Here is a 17,942-nt window from a genome sequence, read left to right as displayed (position 1 = left end):
AAGGTGTCCTCACCTTAACGATGCCATCCAAGGTCAAACCAATGACACCATCTTATGTTCCCCGCAAAACCATACAATTTTTGTTGAAAACGTTTTTCTCTAAAATGCTTAGTTTTTGAAAGAAAAGGGGTGTACGGGTGGTCTAGGACACCCTATATATATATATATTTATATATATATATATATATATATGTGTGTGTGTGTGTGTGTGCATATGTTATATATTATTATTATTATCTTTTATATATATATATATATATATATATATATATATATATATATATATAGTAATTGTGTATATATTAATTTGCAGAAAATTGAATAATAACGTAGAACGCATTTTAAAATGTATTCAAGATAGAGATCGACATCGACAAATAAAAAAACCGTCATGTTTACGGCTTTCCACAGAAGAGGATGTACAAGATTTTGAAAATGCTGATGATGACATTTATAAAGAAGTAAGTTTAAATATGAAAATGTATAGATTTTTAATAAATAAATTAGTATAATAAACACAACCCAGCAAACACCAAGTAACATTTATATAATGTTAGTTCCCACTCAATAATATAACTGTTACATGTTATGTAACTGTTACATGTTATGTAACTGTTACATAACATGTAACAGTTATATTGTTGAGTGGGAAATTACAACTAACAATTATATAAATGTTACTTGGTGTTTGCTGGGAATTGTTTTTATATGTTTCAGGTGGATTATCTTCATTACGGGTTCACAGCCAAGGAAGCAATCAATTTATGTTTTAAAGAAGTAATGACGGATCAGATGATGACGGCGTTTATATGGTTTGGTCGTGAAGAAAACTCACAGTCTTTATACAACACACGAATCATTCAGGCGATTTATGGTATAGTATTTGAAGCACATTTTCTAATATCGAAAATTTTAAAAAGCTCTCTATCTCTACATTTTTATTTTTATAGTTTTTTACTTTTCCTTTGTTTGCTACAATAATCCAACATTTGTACATGAATAAAAAAGTATAATTTTATTTATTAAATTATTAAATTTATTAAAACAATAATTTAAAATAAATTTAATAAATTGCATCAATATTGTGTTTCAACATTTTTATTTTTATATTTTTATAATAAAATGTTCTCTTTCAATAATAAAATGTTATCAAAAAATTAATGATAAAAAGGCAAGAAAACTACAGGCGTTGGTAGACGACGCAAATATATAAAGAAATAGTTTAAGTCATATTAAATTACAAACATAATAATATTTAAGAAATAATACAATGGTAAGCGCAAATGTTTCGATCCATTCTGGATCCTTTTCAATGCTATTTAGAGTTCTCTAAATCTTATTCGGAGACTTATGATCCGGTACCGCATCACTGGGTGTGTAGTTATATGCGTAAACAAATTTGTTTAATTCCGTTTCTAACTGTGAACTTTGACTTGTGTCTATAGAACTTTTCAATGTTCTGACCATTCTCTCGGCTTGACCATTTGATTGTGGGTGCCCAGGTGGAGTACGCAGGTGAAGGATTCTAAATTCGGCGCACAGTTGCGCGAATTCTACTGAAGTGAATTGAGTACCGTTATCGGAAACTAGTACTTCAGGAGGTCCATATCGACTAAAGAGTCTTCGCAGATATCGACATGTTGCTGCCAATGTTATTGTTGAGAACCATCCTGCTTCTACGAATTTGGAATAGCTATCGATAATGACGAGTACCCATTGTCCGTGTATCGGGCCTGCGAAATCAATGTGAAGGCGTGACCATGATTTCTCTGGATTTGGCCATGGGTGTAATGGTTCTTTTACTGGGTTGCTTGCTGTGCGATCGCAATGATTACATTCTTTTACGTATCTCTCGATGTCATCATGCATCGCCGGCCAATAGAAATAACGTCGAGCAAGCTGTATCATCCGGCGAATACCTGGATGTGCAATGTGTAGTTGCTTCAGTACAGTAGATTGTAGACGTTTAGGAATTATTAGTTTCTCATCTAGAACTAATGTATTATCAACTATGGCTAAGTAATCGCGACGACGATAATATGGCATTAACTCTTTGTCAGTTACGTCCGATTTGAGCCATCCGTTTTGTAGACGATCTATAACCTCAGCGAGAATTCCATCTCTGAATGTCGCACTTTGGAGCTCTTGTCGAGCCGTTGAAGGTAAGAACTGTACTGATTCGTTGACAATCTGTTGTAGCTCTGTATCTGTTTCCTGTAGCGCAGCTACAACTTCTTCGAGGTCGGCGTCTATTACGTCTTGTTTTGCATCCTGTATTAATCTTGAAAGAGCGTCCGCTTAACCAAATTTTTCGGAGTTGACATATTCTATGTCGAAGCCATACCCAATTAGTCGAAGAGCCCATCGTTTCAATCGATTTGCTGTGCGTGTATCTAGATCTTTTGTATTCGATGTTTTAAACAAGACTAGAAGTGGACGATGATCCGTTTGTAGCACGAAGTGACGGCTACATACGAATTTTCAAAAACGTTCAACTGCAGTGACTAATGCTAAAGCTTCTTTTTCGATTTGGCTGTAATTCTGTTGAGCCTTTGTCAATGCTTTTGACATGTGGAAGACTGCTTTTACCTGACCATTTGGGGCGCGCTGTAACAAGACGCCACCAATTCCGATCGAACTAACGTCTGCTGCAACGATCAGAGTTTGTCTGGGATCGTAATGAGCTAGTAGAAGTGGTCCAGTAAGAATATTCTTAATATCCTCAAACGTTTTCTTCATTTTCGCTATCCACACGAAAGGTACATCTTTCTTGATCAAAGCTTCGAATGGTGCTTTGAGTCGATGCAAATTTGATACAAATTTCCCGTAGTAACTTATCAGACCTGAAAACGAGCGTATCTCTTTTGCATTCGTCGGAGCTCGCATTGTTTGGATAGGTCGAAGACGTGCTGGGTCGGGCTCAATACCTTTAGCTGAAACAATAAATCCAAGGTATTTAACTGTTGAAGTATGAAATTTACATTTTTCCTTTTGGAGTCGAAAACTCCATTCTTGCAAACGGTTTAGCATGACGTGTAAACGCGTATCATGCTCTGTGTGTTCCTGGCATAAATCAGAATATCATCAAGATAGACGAGTACGTCTGGAAAACCTATAAGTGCCTGTTCCAGCGTACGTTGGAAAATTGCAGAAGCTGGTTTTAATCCAAAAATCAACCGATTGTAAGCAAATAAACCTCGATGAGTATTTATTGTAGTTAGCTTCTTACTTTCCTCATCTAGTCTTAGATGAAAATAAGCATCAGATAGATCTAGTTGTGAGAAGATAGAACTTCCTCGAAGTTTTGCCATAAGTTCCTCTATACCTGGGATTGGATAATCCTCCGCGTCAAGTGCGTCATTTAATCCTGTTGAGTAATCTGCACAAATGCGTATTTTCCCATTTGCTTTGCGTGCAACTACTATGGGAGCAGCCCATTCCGAAAAGTCGACTGGCGTTAAAATTCAATTCTTAATGAGTCTATCCAGTTCTTCATTGACTGGTTCTTCTAATGCGAGTGCGATTGGACGTCGTGGAATGTGTTTCGGTTTCGCATCTGGTTTAAGCCGCAGATGAACTGTCATCTTGGTGCATTCACCTGTCGAACTACTAAAAAGTTCTGTAAATTGTTTATGAAGTGAATTTACCGTAATCGTATTTATCATTTGCAGATTTCCGACGACTCCTGTGTCATAGGTAATTAAGCCAAGCTCATCTATTGCTTGAGAACTAATTAGTGCAGTTTCTGGACGATCAAGTACGATGACTGGTGCTTTTATCATACAGTCCTTGTAGCCAAATGAGGCGTTAAAAAATCCTGTGGTATGCATTGGATGTCCTGAGACATTAACACAGGAAGTAGTAAGAGGTTGGAGTTTTGGACGACCGATTCGTGTCCAAGTTTCTATCCCGATCGTGGTTACGTCCGCCCCTGTATCCAACTGCATTTTTAATGGCTTGTTATTGATAGTAATATGCATGAATTTGCGATACCGATGTCCTGTGCCTAGAACACCTTGTAATCTGACAGTATTTATTTTATTTCGTTGCTTCGATAAGCAAACTCTAGCAATATGTCCCGTTTTCTTGCATAATCTGCATTCTGCTTTCTTAAAAGGACATGCATCCCGTCTGTGTTTTGCGGAACCGCAGCCATGGCATGGCGACAATGTAGTAGAATTTGTCTTTTTTTCGTAATGCAGTGTAGTAGGATTTGTTTTCTTTTCGTAATATTTACCTTTCTTTTTAGGTGAATTCTTCGTTGATTGGCTGACCGCGTTGATTTCTGAGAAGCGTTGTTCTTCACCGCGCATGACGTCAGCTGTGCGGTTCGCAAGTGCGTAACAGATTTCTCTAATGTCTTGAAATGTGCAGTTTTCTTTTTCTGATGCAACCTTGAAAAGGACTGTTCGCTCCGTGTAGTAGATGTGGTCGCTTAGGGCGAGAGTCGTTAGCAGAATTTTGAGTTGGTCGATATGAAATTATCGAGCTCAAAGGCATCTCCTAGAACATTTACTTTGTCAAGTATTTCTATTGCCGTTGCTAGCGGGGAAGCACGAAAATTGAGAGCTTCAAAACGACGTTGAAATAACGTTTTATTATCATGGAACTATTTCTTAAGATGTTGCACGAGATCTTCAAAAGACATCTCATGCGGTTTCTTCGGTGATAAACGACTAAGTAATTGTTGATACTCGTCCCCGAGAGCATGAAGAAGTAGCTCTTTGCTCTCCATCTCGATTAAACCCTTTGCTCCTTCCGCGAAAGTGCTTCTATGTCGTTCAACTTATAACGTGAAGGTTTTACCCCTTGCAGGATCATAAACGAATTTACCGAGCCGTGTAGCCAGATTTGAAAATTGTGACGATTTTGCACTATCGTCCGTTCTCAGTGTTCGATATGACAGTATCTCCGCCATTTGCTTTTGTGACTCACCGATCTGATGTAATGTCTGCTCCTGGTTTTGCGCAGTAGTCGCTAGCGCTTGAAGTATTCGTTCCATTATCTTTTTCTTGCAGGTTCAATAAGCCGCAGCGCCAATTGTTGTGTTTCTTGTTGGTTTTGTATAATGTCTAAGACCGTTGGGCCTTATTATTATGTCCTCAATACGCGAACAGTCCGAAGTAGTAATAGAAGATTCAAGCACGTCGTTTATGCTTCGTTCATGTCGACCACATCCATGCTTCTCCGACGGTCCGTCTCTCGGTCGTCTCTTAAGACGTCTCTCTTACTGTAGTGTCGTGTGCACAGTAGTGTCGTGTGCATAGTCGTGCCATGCTATGTGCTATGCTATGTGCTATGTCGCCTCTGCGCGTTGTCGTGCGAGCAATCGCTCTTGGTCGCGCAGTTCGTCAATCAGTAGCGTAGAGCTTAGCGCCTGTTAAAGGGCGCAATATACCCAACAGAGGGACTCTGTATGGTTTAATATTTTATAAAATATTGATTTTAGAAAAACATTTTTTAGAAAAATTAGAAGATATTTGTATTTTATTCAAAAATTTTGAATTCATTGAATTTTTGATGATCATCCCAAAAATCAGATCAAGATCATACAAATTTTTTTATAAAATGTGTGAATAATAATAATAATATAAAATTAAATAATTTAAATTAATATGAAACGCGTTAAATATATTATAAAATATTATTTATTGAAATTTATTGTAATTATTACAGCCCATACAACATACATATCCAAAAGACATTCCGAAGATGTCTTATTTGGGATATCTTTTGAATGTTTTTTGAATATACATGTTGTGGGATTAATTAAATTATAAGAAATTTATAAGAATTGTATATACAAAGTAGAGGTATAAATAGAATAAGTAGAATAATAAATAAAATTATATATAAGAATTATATAATAAATTATACTTTACTGTAATTATATTATTAATATTTTATTATAATGTTATACTTTAATAATATGTAATATATATATAAAATTTATTACATGTAATATACAGGGTGAGCCATTTTAATTAACGCACGCAATTATTTCGGAAACAAAGCATTTTAGAGAAAAATGTTTCAGACAAAAGTTTTATGGTTTCGAGGGGGCCATAAGATGGTATCATTGGTTTGACCTTGAAGAGTTATTTGAAGGTCACATGAAGGTCACCTTCAATTTCTTAAATGGAACCTACTATTTGTCATTGCATATTCTTGTAGCTTATCTCGAGAGCTTTCCAAAACACTATAATTAAGTACCTTTTCGTTAAGTACTTTTTGAGTTATGAGGCTTGAAATAATTTCTTAATTTTACATAAACCGTAAAATATCTTGTAAAATATTCATTTTTCGATTATCTTATCTTAATACTTTTATGTACAAAATAATGAGAGGAATCAATTGGTGTAAAGAAAACACATAGTTGTTTTTAAGATAAAATATGGAATTGTTAATTGCAAATTATATATTTTTTCTTCAAAACAACTATGTGTTTTCTTTACACCAGTTGATTCCTCTCATTATTTTGTACGTAAAAGTATTAAGGTAAGATAATCGAAAAATGAATATTTTACAAGATATTTTACGGTTTATGTAAAATTAAGAAATTATTTCAAGCCTCATAACTCAAAAAGTACTTAACGAAAAGGTACTTAATTATAGTGTTTTGGAAAGCTCTCGAGATAAGCTACAAGAATATGCAATGACAAATAGTAGGTTCCATTTAAGAAATTGAAGGTGACCTTCATGTAACCTTCAAATAACTCTTCAAGGTCAAACCAATGATACCATCTTATGGCCCCCTCGAAACCATAAAACTTTTGTCTTAAACATTTTTCTCTAAAATGCTTTGTTTCCGAAATAATTGCGTGCGTTAATTAAAATAGCTCACCCTGTATATAATTATATAATATATAATATAAATGTATATGTGTGTATGTGTATATGTGGATAAATATGTATACATATTTATGTGTGTGTGTATATTATGTGGAGAATTAATAAAATTTTACAAAAATTAAAAATATCTTAAATACTTAATAGTCTTAAATATTATATAAAAAAATCACATTTTTAAATACTATTTTTTAAAAACCCGACATTTTTAAATATGATTTTTAAATGCCAATTTTAAATGCCATTTTTAAATGCCATTTTTTAAAAACATTTTTAAATATCTTTAAAACGTACATTTCCTGATTTATTTCTTCCATGTTTTTGCTGTTACATTATGACAACAGTTCATGCTTAATTTTTGCTGTAAATCTGTTGTCGATAACTGATAATGCAGGCTCTGTTTGATATCGACTCTGTTTCTGGCGTCACATCGTGACGGCACGCCGTGCATTATTTCTGTTGCGTTTCTGCCGTTACATTGTGTTGGCAAAAACAAAGCTCAATGAGGACGCAGCGGATCTGCTGCAAATTCATTATTGAATCTGCTGGCATATTGCTGGCATACTGCTAGCATTTTGCTATCTGGGATGTGTTTCTTTACTTGCCGCTATGTGGCGACACCAAATTTAACTAACTCGTATTCGAATTCATCTAAAGTGGATATAAAGCCTACAAAGGACTAATGTAGTAATTATATTTCTTGTCTTGTGTCAGCAGTGTTGCCAGGTCTACCGTTTTAGCGGTAGATGTACCGTTTTGGCTCACAAATCTACTGTCTACCGTTTTAACTGGGTTATCTACCGTTTTTTTACTTTATATATATTTTATCGATTATTCGTGTATGGATTAGAAATGGAAAATTTTATTCTTGAAGAATACATTAAAAAGTGACAACCATGATTACAAGTAGAAAAATAACATTTGAAATAGCATATTATTCCCGCTATTTTAATGTAATACTGCCAGATGACCATCGCGAGCGGTATTATCATGTTTCTTATTAATATGGAGGTTTCACTTCTATTGGAAGGTTATGGTCATCGGCCATAGTAGAAGAAGAAAAAAAAGTTTGACTTGACACAAATAACAACACAAGCACGTGGTTTTAGTTTCAATTCCTTTATCACACCTTATTATTTTCCTTCCTGAAAATGAATTCCAAAGAATTCGAAGATGATTCTGACATGTAATATAAATTATTGTTGCCATTGTTGCCAATGCCTTTTTAACAATAATTATGCATATCTTCATTCTTTTAGATCTTTGGAATCCGAACAGCCTAAGACGAAAAAACAGAAAATGAAATATGATCAGAAATATAAAAAAGAATGGTAGATGGAAGAAGTTTTCAGAAATTGGCTACAATCAGATAAAAAAGATAAATGTGGTGCTTACTGTAAAGTGTGCAATAAAACAATAAATGTGAGAGCGGGTAAAATGCAATTATATAGACATATGGAAACAGCAATACACCAGCGTCTAAGCAAAAGTACGAAAAAACAAGCTAACCTACTAGATGTAACCAAATCTTTAGTTAACCAAGATGAGTTCAAGAAAAGGGCTGATTTATATTTAGCAGCATATGTAGTAGAACATAATTTATCATTTAATTCGATAAATCATCTTCCTTCTCCCAAGCAATCAAAGCAATTTGTCCTGAATACGAAAATGCAAAAAAAATTCAATGCCATCGTACCAAATGTACAGCAATAATAAAGAATGTATTAGGCAAATATCAGCTCCAATTAATAACACAATGTTTGAGAACAACTACTTTTTCATTAATCGCTGACGAGTCTGATAAAGGTTGTACAGGTTGAGTAGGAAATTATAACATTAATGTTATGTTACTGTTACTTTGTGTTTCCTGGAAAACTACGAAGTATATTTGTTTGTTATAAGTAGGGTCCGCCACCAAAATCCGGACAAAACGAATAATTTCTTTAAATAAAATTTTATTTATCAAAATGTAAGAATTACAGAAAAACCTTTTACACATTAATAGTGACATCCTTTTACGATAAAATTATTCTATATAACCTCCTTTTGCATCGACAACTGCTTCGATTCTTGGTCTAAAGCGCTGGCACGCTCTCTGCAATGCGCCCTTGTCCATATTTGCGAACGCTGCCTCAATAGCCGCCTGGAGAGATGTCACGTTGGGATGTCTCGACTTGTTGGTCACTCGTTCAATGACGCTCCACACGAAATAGTCCAAAGGATTCAAATCTGGACTGTTCGGAGGCCAGAATTCCTTAGACCAAAACATGTCAACGTTATCCGATAGCCAATTTTGAACTAAGTGACTCGTGTGCGCAGGCGCGCCATCCTGCTGAAAGATGTACGGTCTTCCGGCGGTCACAGTATCCAGCCATGGCTTCATAGTATTCGTCAGAACATGTAAATAAACCTCTTTTGTAACAGTCTCGTGTTTTTGAAAGAAATGTGGCGGCATAATGTGACCTTCATTGGAGACGACGCTTAGGACGTGAACAGAGGCCGGGAATTTCGTCCTAGCTGTTACGGGAACTTCATCAGGGTCGTGGGCGAGCCAACGATCGTTCCTTCGGTTCACCTTGGCATCGACAGAAAAAATTTTCTCGTCCGAAAAGAACTTTATGCGCCCCGCAGCTTCGTTTTTCAGCGAACTTAGAAGCAAGTGACAGCGAGCAACTCTCTTCATCTTAGCAGCCTCTCTTCATCGGAAAGCATTTGACGAACTTTTATTACGTAGGATTTATAGCGTAGATCCTCTTCAGCAATTCGACGCATTGTAGTGTCACTCACATCCAAACTTTTAGCTACTTTTGTCAGAGACTGCCCAGGGTCCTCTGAAATGAGCTGTTGAGCCTTTGCGATGACTTCTGGGGTTCTTACAGATTTTTCTTTCGAGTGCCTCTTCCTCATCGGGTTTGCAGAACCTTCTATGGACTTCTCCGAAGCAAAAAATTTAACCGCAACATCATACACGGTTGATCTTGGGTAACCGAGAAACCGAATAATCTCGGTCTGAGAACGTCCAGCGCGAAGGCCTTCTATTATCGCCGCTCTTCGGTTATATTCCGCACTCGATCTTATTTGTTCGGACATTTTGAGATTACGTACGTTTATTATAAACAATTGAACTGGCAGAACAACAATAACAACCCACTGCCAAAGTTCAATAAGGCGGGAAATTCAAATTTAAATTTGTCCGGATTTTGATGGCGAACCCGTATAAATTATAATTTCTCTTTTATTTACTATTGAAACTATTGAGTATTGAATTGTTGTATTAGTTATTATAATTAAAATATTTTTCTGTTAACTAGTTTTATACGAAACTTGTGATACTCATTATACGAAATTTGTGATACTCATTATACTCAGACAAAGTAAAGATTAAAGAAAAAACTAAGGTAAATGCCGGTAGGTAAGTGTTCAAAACGATTTGAACACTTCATCGTTTCAATACGAATATAGTCGATATACGCGAGATTGCTTAATTTATTTAATATTAAGAAGGCCTGACGAAATTATATCCGCTAACGAAGTTATAGCCATTTACCTTATGAGTACATTTTGTTATTATAAGTATAATTTCTTTTTTTATTTGCTATTGAATTGTTTTAGATATTCGTATTACTTATAATTACAATATTTTTTCTATTAACTGTCAGTTTCATGTCTTATACGAAATTTCTAAAATAAAAAACCGCTAAATCTACCGCTATCTACCGCTTTCTTGGCATGCCATCTACCGTCCAATTTTTCAGCGATCTGGCAACACTGTGTGTCAGTTAAATTTCTGATAAACTAACTTGATTTATTTAATATTCTAAATCCTAATAAGAGATCTAGATTATTAAACAAATAATTTGTTTAATAATCTAGATCCCTCGTTGGGATTCAGAATATTAAACAGATTTTTCTTCATTGAATGGGTAAATGGGAAATAATTCATTTATTGCACGTATTAAAATATTCTGGTATCGAGTGTATGTAAAATAATTGTATGCATATTATTGAGATAAATATTTAATAAGACACATTTGATAAAAAACACTAATAGATGTTTTTTTCAAAGGCGGTAAATGTTTTTTTCCTATCTTTCTTAAACATTTCTTTATATTTTCAAAGTTTATTTATTAAATTTAAAACGGTCTGCATTTGTAGCAAAACGCGTTTTAATATTGCAAATACGTTGCACTTGATGCAATTGGTGTAAGATATACATGCAGTTGTTTGTAAGAAAAAATATGGAATTGTTAATTGCAAATTACATATTTTTTCTTAAAAACAACTATGTTTTTTCTTTACACCAATTGATTCCTCTCATTATTTTGTACATAAAAGTATTGAGGTAAGAATCGGAAAATGAATATTTTACAAGATATTTTATGGTTTATGTAAAATTAAGAAATGATTTCAAGCCTTATAACTCAAAAAGTTCTTGAGGGAAAAATATTTTATTATAGTGTTTTGGAAAGCTCTCGAGATAAGCTACAAGAATGTGTAATGAAAAATAAGGGGTTCTATTAGAGAAATTAAAGGTAACTTTCGCGTGACCTTCAAAAGACCATCTAAGATCAAATAATTGTCACCATCTTATGTCTCCCTTGAAACCATATAACTTTTGTCTGAAATGTTTTTTTCTACAATCAAAATTAAAAAAGTTATTCGGGGTAATCGATTATAATGGGACATCCTGTACGCTAATGATGCAAATGGATTAATCTACTCCCTAACCCCTTAATTGATTCCAAATTTAATATTCTGAATTTTAGGATGTACTTGCATCAAATATCAGAAATTAAAATAATAGAAATAGTTACTATAGTTTTCATCTTTTATTATTAGTCGCTTTATATCTATTTCTAACAGAAATGTTGGCAGAAATCGAGTAGAGCCTGCTAATATAACTGACAACAGATTGATGGCTGAAATTGAACAAGATCTGTACGACGCAATTTGACAACAGATTGTCGGCAGAAACCGAGCAGAATCTGCGCAATGAAATTTGATATCAAATTATCGACAGAAATCAAGCAGAGCCTGCACATATAACTGACGGCAGATTGATGACAGAAATTTAACAGGATCTGTGCGGCGCAATTTGATAGCAAATTAATAACAAAAATCGAGCAGGATCTGCGCACATAATCTCTGATAGCAGATTGACGGCAGAAACGGGATAGGGTTTGCATGATTCGATAGTTCTTTCGCTTATCGATATATGAGCTGTACTTTCTCCTAATCTAATTTCTGTCAGAAATATATATAAAGTCGCAAATATTAATAAAAGATCAAAAATATAGTAATTTTCATTTTAATTTCGATCACTTTAATTTCTGATATCTGATACAAGCAGATGAGATTCAGAATATTAAACTTGGAATCAATATGATAAATGGGAAATTATTCATGTACTGCATATTTCCCAGGTAGCAAGCACACGTCATTTTGGCGTTCCAAACTGATCATTTTTGGTCGTATGTCGTCAAAATGACTGATTTGTTACATGACTTTATATTGACGTCTTGATATAACATTATTTTGACGTCATTTTTCAGTCATGAAGTGACGATTATTTTATTATTAATGTCATTAGTTAGTACATCGATCCCATAAAAAAATCTTTTAAAATTTTTTATATAACATGACTTTCGCGATCAGACTTTAACAATTGTTAAAGTAAAATTCACTGTAAAACCAGTAAATTTCACTGTAAAACCAGTAATCGCTAGTTCGTTCGTTTACCGCTATGATCGCTATCTCTCTCGTATTTAGTTTTAGTCATAAGAATTATATAAAGTTTGCAAAGAGTGACAGATAAAATTAGAAATATTACTTCGATTTAATTTCTGATACAATCTCAATAGAGAGGCTTCAGATATTAAATCGATCTTATAAGTCGGACAAATAAATGTCTGGCTACTTAATGAAAATTATTCGTTCGTTATCTATTTAAAATAACAAGTTCAATATACATGTAATATATAAATAAAATAAAATTTTTAATATAGTAAATATTTAGTCAATATAAATAAAATTTTTAATTTTATATATTGCAACGCCTTTGTCCGCCTCGGGAACGCCGATTCGGAGGAGGCGACGTGCAATTTTAGCCGATAAAGAAAATAGTTGATTTACAAAAAAAAACGGTATCTCAGAGTATGGTAGCGTACGGTATCTCGCAGCTCTCACAAGGAGAGCGGTATTGGGCGCCAGGCGCGGTCTCCCGCGCCACGATATCGTTACGGTAACGGAAGGGTTCGATAACCCAGAGCTCAGTAAATGACAGAGGGGCAGGATTCTTTGTAGGTTAGAGAGAGAGCACTAAATAACTTCCGGGAGAGAAAAATGATCGACACTCCTTCAATTATTATTATAAATATATTTAACAATTATAGTATATGGACAAAGTTTATAACAAAGTATACGACAAAGACGATATGAATACAGTAGAAAAGGTTAACGATACGGAGAAAATAGCAAAGATTACATGCAGAAGATACGCAAGTAACGAAATCGATAATATAAATTTCGAAAGAAAGAAACATCAGAATTATAAGACAGATACGAAAGTCGATTATTATCTATACGGAAACGAATACATACGATACGCGCGACAGATAATTCCGAGATCGAATATAATTTCACAGACCGCGATGAGTAAAGTCCACAAGAAATTCGCGGAAAAAAATCAAATGTAACGACGGTTCTAAGTAACGGTAATTCCACGTCAGCGGGCACAAGTATTATTTCGCAATGTTATCCGGTATCTTCCCGACCTTTCACTCTCGGCGAAAACAAACTCGACCCTCACGTAATTTCAAACAACACGAACGGTAACGGACGTAAATTTTAAACAGAGATTTCGCGAATTATCCAATTCTTGCTGAGTGGATTTCGGATATACGGTAACTCTCACTCGCGAAGAACGATCTCACGCAAACCCCGCTATTCTTTACGCGATACGATGGCGTCGGAATCTCGTGACGTTATTACTATTCACAATTCGACGCTCCACGCAACGATATAACGAGATACGAAACGAAACGATACGATACGATACGATACGGTGCTAACGATACGGTATAATGACTGTCGGCGACGAACCTCCTGAGAGGGACAAATCCGCGATACCCGGGGCCCAACTGGCGTCCGGCAACGAAACGCGAGAAAAGCACGCAGGCTTTCTACAACAATTCGGTAACGAGTTCACCGTCGCCTCGCGACGGTATCACGAAAGAGTACGACGCCAGCTGTATCCGGGAATATTTCTACGGCTACCTGAGCGACGGCTTACAGTTTATCTCCGGTGTCCGGGTCCTCGCTGCTTGGCTGTGGTCGTTCTCTCGGTATCGCAGCTCGTACGGAGAATCGTCCTCTTGCTATTGTAGCTCGTCGAACAGTGACTTGTGATAAATGCTCCGCAAGGCCCTCGAGTCCCGCGCCGATTTTCCGCGCATCCTGTCGATTTTCGATGAGAAGGGGTCGATATTCTCCGCCCTCTCAAATTTCGTCCTGCTGTAGTGCGGGTTGCCCTTCGATAGGCGCCAAAATCCGACGTTGACGGTATTCTGGACGATTGTATTTTCTCGGTAGATCGGACGTTTTGGGCTAGCCAGACCGTATCCTCGTCCGTCTCCGGATGCATCTCCTCTCCTCAGTCTGCAGCCTGGGAGAGTGTTGATCGTTCCTTCGTCCTGGTTTCCCCGTCGTTGTTTCTCTAAAATTAGCGGATATTAATATAATGGTCACATATGGATAGCGGCGGAGCGGGATCTCGATACGCGACCTTCCTTGGTCGCGCGTCGGTGGTGGAGGTCGAGGCGCCCTAGAGCCCCGTCCCGCGGTGTAGGGCGTCGCGCGCCGGTATGCGCCGCCGCAACACCCGCAGCCCCGCAGCGTGACCCCCTGTTGCCCGCACCCGTAGCAAAAACTGCCAGTACGGGGCAGGGGACACTCCGCGTATGGATGTCGGGGGGAACCGCAGTTCCAACACCCGACACGGTCCACTTCGCGGGGGGCGCTCAGCGGCTGATTCAGGGCGAAGCCGGCGCGGCCCAGATCCGGCGTTGTCCCTGGGCGATGAGGCTCGCTCCGGCGGCACGAGTCGCGTCGGGGACCTCCCGGTCGGCTCGGGGGGCTCATCTGAGTGGCCCTGGCCACCCCCTCTTCGGGTGTCGCTTGGGCCGGGGCATCCCGCGTCGACGGCCACTCCCGTACCACGGCTCCCTCGGTGGTCCAGCGGGCCTTCCGGACTTGTTCGGCCACGTCCTCGAGGTCCGTCCAGAAGCCCTCATCGTGAAACTCGATGTGCTTCCAGACGGACCGGTAACGCGACCAAAACTCTCGCCAGAGCTTCCGCATCGCCCTCGGATCCATGACGTTCTTCGGCATCTAATTGTCGGTATCAGGAAGGTGGTATGGCTTTAGATCCTGGATATGGATTTTCCCGGCAGGCGACCCATCCAGCTGCTCCAACTCGTATATCACTGGAGAGATCACCCGCACTATCTTAAACGGGTCCTGAAATTTGTGTGCGAGCTTGACGACTATATTGTGAGCCGCCGACGATAAAATGTGTTGACGCTTTAGGACCAGATCTCCTACTTTAAAAGTACGGTTCCGTCTACGCAAATTATACCTCGAGGCCTGTCTCTCGTATGCCCTGTCCAAACTCTCGAGAACCCATTCCCGTAGGGCCTGCATCTTCTGCATTCGGGCCGCCCAGTTCACGGTATCCTCCGGTTCAATTTCGGTAACCCCCCGGCTGCGCCTACCCAATGAATGTACTGGCTCCAATTCGCGTCCGAGATTCAAAAAGGCGGGAGACGCTCCCAACGATGAGTGACAGGCTGTATTATACGCGAAACGAAAATCGGAGATGTGTTCGTCCCATTCCCGATGGTCTTTTTCGATAAATGCGATAATCATCGTCTTTAGAATTCGGTTTACGCGTTCAACGGGATTAGCCTGTGGGTGGTATGGGGGCACGGTAGTGTGCGTAATCTGTCGGGTCTCGGCGAATGCTTTCACCACTTTATTGATGAACTCAGTCCCGTTGTTTGTCAACAGGAACCTCGGGGTGCCCCATCGGGATATCACCAGATCCTCTAACGCCTCGGTAATCTTTGGACCTGTCGCGGCTCTCAGGGCATTGCATTCCACCCATTTCGTAAAAAGATCCTGGATGACCAGAAGGTACTGGAATCCAGCCTTACTGCGCGGTAACGGGCCTATAATATCGGCAGCTATGGCAGTCCAGGGTCCGTCCGCAATGCGACGTCCCATGAGACCCGCGGGACTCGCTTGCTCGACCTTCGTCCGCTGACATAGGTCGCATTGTCGGATATAACTGGCAACATCGCGAAACAGATTCGGCCAGAAATAGGAAACGGCAACACGCTGATAGGTCTTTCCGGTACCCAAATGGCCTGCTTGCGGCATATTATGCGATTCCCTCAAAACCTCCTTACGGTATTCCTGCGGTATCACCAACTTCCAACGGTCTAAATCTTCCACTATCTCAGAAACTACGCGTTTCGGTCTCAGAAAATATAGTCGCCCTTCTATCACCTTCCATTGCGTGTATTTCTCCGGAGTCGCTATTACGTCCTTATATCTCTTTCGGTACCACTTGTCGGTAGTGTTCGCCAAATCCACGGTATCTATAGCGGTAGTCACGTGCGCGGAATTTGTCGCGGCCAGGACGGTATCCTCGGTATTATCTATTTCGAACATTCGGGAAAGCGCATCGGGCACATGGTGTAAGGCACCCTTCCGGTGAATCACCTCATAATCATACTCTAACAACTCTAACGCCCACCTCGCTAGTCTTCCTGTGGGGTTCTTCAAATTGTGTAGCCAACGTAAGCTACTATGATCGGTAATGACGGTAAAGCGGTATCCTTCTAAATATGGTCTAAATTTCTGTATTGCCCAGACAACTGCTAAATATTCTTGTTCGGTAACGGAATATCTTGTTTCGGGATCTGATAAAGCTCGACTTGCAAAGGCTATTACTCTTTCCTCGTCCTCAACGGTCTGCGTCAATACCGCGCCTAACCTCACGGAACTGGCATCGGTATGCAGAACAAACGGTATCTCGAAATTCGGGCATGCCAATGTCGGTGCGGTAACTAAGTGGGCCCTTATTTGTTCAAAGGCGCGACCCTGATCATCCCCTCACTCCCAGCGCTTGCCTTTCTTCAGAAGCCGCCTCAATGGCTCACTAAGGGTCGCGAATTGCGGGATAAATCTGCGGTACCATGAGGACATGCCTAAAAACCGCCGCAATTGTTTAATATTTCGCGGTGCAGGGTATTCCAAGATCGGCCTGTCGGGTGTCTTTTCGGGATCCACCGTTAGCCCTTCTTTCCGCACTATAAATCCCAAATATCGCACCTGGGAACGGCAAAATTCGCACTTGTCCGGATTGACGGTAAGTTCGGCGGTAGTGATTTTATCCAGCACTTTATTGAGCCAAGCCATATGTTCTTCGAATGTCGGTGTAACTATCACGATATCGTCCAAATATGCGAACGCGTGTGGCTCCATTTCCGGCCCTATTAAGCGGTCTAACAACCTTTGAAAAGTTGCCGGTGCTCCCGTAAGCCCGTATAGCATTCGCGTAAAATGATATAGTCCCTTTCCGGGAACGCTAAACGCGGTAATCTCGCGACTCTCTTTGGCTCTTTGGCGGTATCTAGAAGTAAGCTTGACTCAAGTCAATTGTCGAGATGTAACGAGCTGCACGCAATTTGTCGAGGATCCCGTTCATATTCGGTAGCGGGTATGCGTCTTTCTTCGATACGCCATTGACCTTTCGAAAATCCAAGCAAAAGCGGTACTTTCCGTTTGGTTTCTTCACCATTACAATGGGATTCGACCCCTCGCTAAACGACGGCTCTATTATTCCTGCTTGAAGCATTTTGTCGGTTTCCGCTCGTATAGCTTCCTGGACTTTAGGCGATACCAAGTAACAACGTTGCTTTATCGGTGGGATGGTACTTACGTCTATCTTATGTTCGGTAAGCTCGGTAACTCCGGGGTCCTCCGACGATTTCGGTAACGTCCGTAAAAAATTTTCCAATATTCTTTCT

The 17,942-nt window shown here is 38.8% G+C and overlaps 1 protein-coding gene and 1 pseudogene across 1 annotated transcript; one reads left to right on the top strand and one right to left on the bottom strand.

Annotated features, from left to right (window-relative positions):
• Window positions 1–278: 278 nt before the first annotated feature.
• Window positions 279–8,188, top strand: LOC145975363 (uncharacterized; the record flags this gene model as incomplete). The annotated part of the gene is made up of 3 exons (XM_083105797.1): window positions 279–461; window positions 718–874; window positions 8,109–8,188. Coding segments are annotated over 3 exons (384 nt in total), but the record flags the coding sequence as incomplete, so codon positions are not given.
• A 776-nt stretch (window positions 8,189–8,964) lies between these two features.
• Window positions 8,965–9,952, bottom strand: LOC145976099 (uncharacterized; annotated as a pseudogene).
• Window positions 9,953–17,942: the final 7,990 nt, after the last annotated feature.

Source organism: Camponotus vicinus, unplaced genomic scaffold (genome assembly GCF_025532165.1).
Source record: "Camponotus vicinus isolate PSW18456_S1 unplaced genomic scaffold, iyCamVici1.0 SCAF_8, whole genome shotgun sequence".
Classification (NCBI taxonomy): domain Eukaryota; kingdom Metazoa; phylum Arthropoda; class Insecta; order Hymenoptera; family Formicidae; genus Camponotus; species Camponotus vicinus.
The sequence above is the reverse complement of the archived record's forward strand: the minus strand, read 5'-3'. Positions and strand labels throughout refer to the sequence as shown.